Genomic DNA, 6000 nt, shown 5'->3' on the forward strand with positions numbered 1-6000 from the left:
CCGTAGGCTCCTACAGGTTTTCCTTAAAGTCGCGAGGATGTCTGGAGTCGTGGGGAATTTGACGTTGTAAACCGGAGCACGTATTTGGTGATGCAGAAGTGGCGACGATCCACTGTAGCAGTCAGTGCTCAATCCTAACCCACCCTATTCGTCGTGCATCTGACCTTGTCAACCCCTAATGAAATATACATATTATGAAAATATATCGGCCAATCAAACATCCTGGTCGCATAGACAGATGAAAGCTAGGCTGTGAGCCCAGGCTAAAGCTGTAAACATCCCACCTAAAACCTCTCACGGTTTCCTGATAACTTTTGTGACCGAGCCTTTCAGTTGAAAAATTGACTTGTGGACGCTCTTGATTTGTGATTTAATAATATCATCATCAGAGCGCTTGGCGAGTGCGGGCGAGGGGAGCCAGAGCGGGGTAATTGGTTATAGGCGCTCATGATACCATGATGTAGGCGTCGGGTCGCACGGCTTCTGCCAGACTGCTTACAGACGAGGGGAGAGAGAGGGTAACCTTACTGCACAGAAAGGCTCAGTCGATCAGGATTTGTGTGATATTTTCCAATTTTGTGGTTGTAAATGGTACCGAGCGTCTAGACGCAGCAACGTTTCTGTCCTCCAGTTTAGACGCGAGCTCATAGTGCAGCGCGATAATGTCTCACACGTGGACAGTTGAAAGACTGCTTCTATTGATGTAAATAAAAATATCAGTCTAAATATTGTGAACAGAAATATATATATTTATACTGCGTGTCTGTATAAGGCAATTCCGTATTTGAATCTGTTCAAGTTTTTTTTAACGTGTGGATATTTTCATTAGATCTTTGCCTCGGTCTTTTTGTTATATTTACTATTTTAACAACTGCATCACTTTGTGTTTACATTTCTACATGAGCACAAAAAGTATTTTATTGTTTTTTTAGGAATTACTATAAAATTAAATTAGGTAATTTGTAAAATGTACAATTAAGTAAGCCTAGTTACTCTGTAGGTGCATGTTTGTTATTTCGAGATTTATTAGGCGAGTTAAACATTGTATTGCGGAAGCATTATACTGTTGTGCATAGCCTATTATTAATACAAATCTGTATCTCAACAGTATAACCATATACTGGCTTAAGTTATATTTTCTATTTCCTATCATGTTTCTTGTGATTTTTAGAAAATATTCTGAGGTTCTGTAATTTACCATATTTCATTGTAATGAATTGCATAATAGTCTATAGGTTCCATAAAATATTATTTTCTCTTTGTGTATTTTGTCTACTGTGTGTCTTGTGAATGATATGATTTAATGGTATTTATATTGTATTTAAACAAATTATTGTCATTCATTGCATTTGATATTTGAGGGAGTGTATACACTTTGTGTAATTCATTTACAAGTGCACAAATCACGTTTAGTCCTGCCATATAGTCAAAGTTATTTAGTTTACAAATCAGCAGTTGACAAGATAATGTGATAATGTAGGCAAACTTCTAGTTATTCCAGTAGGTCTTATTTTGATGATAAGACACACATTATATCGGTGCTGGAAAGCATCAAATGCTTTTAATGCTGCCAGGGGTGTTTGGAAATGGCACAGGCATGAGTCCGTGGAACGTATCCCTGCATTTTATGGAATCAGTGATGAGAAATGCATTAAGCACTAAACAAGTGGAATATGTAGCCCTGTCGGAACAGGCCACAGCACAGAGCAGAGTGCAGCCGCACAGCACAGCACAGCACAACACAACACAACACAGCTCTACGAGATGGCTCAGTTAATGTGGTGTTCGCTGCACAGAGGTGCTCACTCACTCACTCACACACACACTCACTCACTTAAACACTCACTCACTCAAACATTCACTCGCTCACTTGCTCAAACACTCTGATTTTCAGGTGATATACTCCCAGCCCGTGGTTATTGTTTGTCCCCAACAGAAATTGTCTTTTTGCCTCAGAGTGTGTAATTAACGTGTTACCGATTAACACACATTAGTGCCTGAGTGCCAGTTCTAGGTCTGTTTTAACGGAGAGAAATTAGATTTAGCTGTGTAATGACTGATTATGGGGCCTTAACCCTGGTGGTCTGGCCTCAGCTGGCCACAGCGGTAGTTCAGAGGTGAGAGGCTGACCCTGCTCTTCCTCTTTCTTCTGTTCCCAGACTGGACGTTGTCTCATTTACAGGAAGCGCGAGCGAGCCCCCGGAATACAGTGGATCCTGATGAGTTGGGCTGGAGTGCTCGGCCGTTATGGATTTGAGTAAGATGGGCACGATCCACCTACAGAACCCCAGCCACCCCACAGCGCTGCTGCACAAGGCCAACCAGATGCGCCTGTCGGGCACGCTCTGCGACGTGGTCATCATGGTGGACAGCCAGGAGTTCCACGCTCACCGGACCGTGCTGGCCTGCACCAGCAAGATGTTTGAGATCCTGTTCCACCGCAGCAGTCAGCACTACACGCTAGACTTTCTCTCCCCAAAGACCTTCCAGCAGATCCTGGACTACGCCTACACTGCCACACTACAAGCCAAGCTGGAGGACCTAGACGACCTGCTGTACGCCGCCGAGATCCTGGAGATCGAGTACATCGAGGAGCAGTGCCTGAAGATCCTGGAGACCATCCAGTCGTCCGAGGAGCACGACTCCGAGATGACCCTCACGGACAACGGCACGGAGGAGGAGGAGGAGCGCCGAGGGCGCCACCTCAAGAGCACACTCATCTCCAAGAAACATTCCACGCCCGAGGGTGGCTTCCCTCTGGGCGCACGCCACCGCCTGGCGCTGTCTGCCGCGGGGGACCCGCGTCCACCCACCACCGGCTCCTCCCCCCACGGTCACCCCACCCTGAGCCCCACCAAGGCGGCGGTGGACAGTCTGATGAGCCTGGGCCAGTCGCTGGCGCCGGCGCCCATGGAGCGCGTCAAGACTGAGGTGATGCAGGTGGACGAGGCCTACGGGCACGAGGGCGGCTCCTCCAGCAACGGCGACGGGAACGGAAACGGCGGCGACGGAAACCGCGGTCAGGACGGCCCGGGCACTCCGACCCGCAGCAGCGTCATCACCAGCGCCCGCGAGCTGCACGTCCCGCGCGACGACGGCGGGCCCGACGTCCAGATGGACGTGGGCCCGGCCGGGCTGACCACCATGGCGGGGCTGGCCGAGCGGCACCTGGCCTCGCTCTACTCCGCCCTGCCCGCCAACCACGGTGGCATGCCGGCCTCGGTGGCGTCGGCGATGCCCATGTCCCCTTCTCTGGCCATGTCCATGGAGCTGGGCGCCTACGGCAGCCTGCTGCAGCAGAGCTTCATGCAGCGCGAGTTCTTCAGCAAGCTGGGCGACTACACTGCCGCCGTCAAGCAGGAGAGCCAGGCGCACATCGACCGCTGCGACATCTGTGGGGTCGAGCTCCCCGACAGCGAGGCCGTCGAGCAGCATAGGTAGGTCCCAACACACACACAAAACACGCGCACACACACACACACACATAGGTAGGTCCCAACACACACACAAAACACACACACACACACACATAGGTAGGTCCCAACACACACACAAAACACACACACACACACACATAGGTAGGTCCCAACACACACACACTCACACACACACACACACACACACACACACACACACACACTCTGGGGTGTTTTTGGTGCTGTGGGCTGGCTGATGCTGGCCAGATGTGGTGTGGGGCGAGCCCTGAGGGCGGCCTAATTGGATTCAGCTTAACTCCTCCACTGTGGCGCTGGAGGTGCTCCACTGGGCCTCCTTTTCTCTCCTTCTCTCCTCTCCTTTCCTCTCCTCTCCTATCCTCCTCTTCTCTTTTCTCCTCTCCTCTGTCCTCCTCTTCTTTCTTCTCCTCTCTGATCCTTTCATCCTCACCTCTCCTTCTCTCACACAAGGAGAGCCTTATTTGCATGGTGCACAGACCAGGCTTCCCTGGGCAGGAAATGAGGGCCGCTGAGTGGAGCAGGCCGCTGACCCCTGCGCTGTGACCCCTGGGCCTGCAGGGAGACCCCTGTCAGAATGATCTGCTGTAGGCATGCCCTGTTGGGGGGGGGGATGTGTGTGTGTGTGTGTGTGGGGAGGGGTGGATGGGGGCAGGGGTATTTTCTTTAGAGTTAACGCAGGCCTTGAACTCTGCGCCCCCTCCTGTGCTGTTCACCTTTGTACCTACCTCAGGTGAGGGTCTCTGTGGCTGTGCAGCAGGGGCCGGGTCGGTGGGTGGGTGGGTGGGTGGGGAGGGGGCAGGGGGCCCCGTGCAGGATTCTAACTGGCGGCCGCAGGTTTCACGCGCAGACGGCCACATTCGCAGTCATTAAGCGCCAACAGGGGCACCTTCTGAGCCCGCTGGTTAAACACAGACTATATATTCACAGTAAAACAGGACTCCGCTTCAATATGTGCACAATGAGAAATGGGTGCGGATTTTAAGAATATCTCCACATTAAAGTTAATGCTGTTAGTAGCCCATGGGCACACAGGGCTTGAGAAGCCGCCTTTGTGTGCGCCTCCATATCTCACCATGTAACTGGTGACACAGAGCATTTTTCCCATTCGTTCTGATGGTGCCCACAGACGCACAGCGCTTAAGCAGCCGTAATTCAATTTCATAGGCATTCTGGCACATTGTTTGAGAGATGTGTATTTGTGTGAAATCTTAAGGCGAGATAAGGGGGGAGAAATCCAATGTAGGTCATGAGATTCTGTTCCTCGATTAAAAGCAGCTGGCTGTACAATTAGATGACAGACTTGTATGCTTGTGTTTTTCAATTGCAGCCCTGATTTGCAATTGAAACATTTTTTAGAGTGTCTCGCATTTAACAAGTCAATCTAGTCATGTGCAGGGCGGTCTGCCCGTGTGCAAAAATAGCCGTCATTTGAAGATTATTTGGTAGCCAACAGGTCAGCCTAAATGAGCATAATTGCTACCAGACGTCACAGCTCTGTCTGATCAGAGTGTGTGTGTGTGTGTGTGTGTGTGTGTGTGTGTGTGTGTGTGTGTGTGTGTGTGTGTGTGTGTGTGTGTGTGTGTGTGTGTGTGTGTGTGTGTGTGTGTGTGTGTGTGTGTGTGTGTGTGTGTGTGTGTGTGTGTGTGTGTGTGTGTGTGTGTGTGTGTGTGTATGCGGGCGGGCGGGCACATGCAAGTGTTGAATGTGTCTGTGTTTGAATGGATTCATTAGTAAATGACTATTTCCTGTGTATATTTAGTTCCTGGCTTTACTGACAGAGCGGTGTTGAGCCGGCTGGAATATGGATCTGCCCCCACTGCAATCTCTCTTCCTTTAACACGCACACACATACACACACACAGAGACATATTGATATCTCATTGAGATATATGGCGGAGGGATTTCTGTAAACAAAGCAACTTGTTTGTTCTTCCAGTATGGCTAAATCAAATGTTTGCAAGCCGATGCGACAGCATGTTTGAAATGAAGACATGCGCGCAGACAGACGCGTGTGATTTCTTTAAGGAAGTGTGTGTGTGTGTGTGTGTGTGTGTGTTTTTGTGTCCGTGCGTGCGTGCGTGTGTGTGTGTGTGCGTGTGTGTGTGCACAGGCAAAAATGTCAGTGTTTTGTGATCATGGTGTAGATGTACATGCTGAACCAAGATAAAAGTGTGTTCTTCTAATCGCGTTCATGTCTAGAAAAACACTTATCGAAGTTTGAATTATACAGTGTTTTTTTCTGATGTAAATGTTGGTCAGGTTAATGTTAGAGAGGATTTTATTTTGTTTTGGTGTGTAATGAGGGCTATTTTACTGTGTTTTAGGGGTATGTGAGTGTTTGTGTTCTTTGGAGTATTTTAATGTGTGTATGCAATGTATTGCAATGAGTGGTGTTTATTTTCACGTTTTGTGTTGTAGCGGGCTATTGCAGTGTGCGTGTTGGTGAGGAATGTAACTGTGTGTGTGTGCGTATGTGTGCGTGTGTGTGTGTGTGTGTGTGCGTGCGTTTTGTGCTGCTGTAGCAGTGTGATTTATGGGGCTCAGT

At 49.3% G+C, this 6000-nt stretch overlaps 1 protein-coding gene across 1 annotated transcript in view; it reads left to right on the plus strand.

Moving 5' to 3' along the window:
* The window catches only part of zbtb16b (zinc finger and BTB domain containing 16b), a 56633-nt gene that overhangs the window by 538 nt on the left and 50095 nt on the right, over positions 1–6000 (plus strand). The window contains exon 2 of the mRNA XM_076290361.1: positions 2160–3437. Within this exon, the coding sequence (XP_076146476.1) occupies positions 2248–3437 (1190 nt within the window). The 5' untranslated portion in view covers positions 2160–2247. The remainder of the gene's footprint in view (positions 1–2159; positions 3438–6000) is intronic.

Source organism: Alosa pseudoharengus, unplaced genomic scaffold, assembly GCF_046254945.1.
Source record: "Alosa pseudoharengus isolate Yale_2024_CS ecotype anadromous, Long Island Sound unplaced genomic scaffold, YU_APseudo_1.1 YU_APseudo_1.1_scf_18, whole genome shotgun sequence".
In the NCBI taxonomy this organism is placed as follows: domain Eukaryota; kingdom Metazoa; phylum Chordata; class Actinopteri; order Clupeiformes; family Clupeidae; genus Alosa; species Alosa pseudoharengus.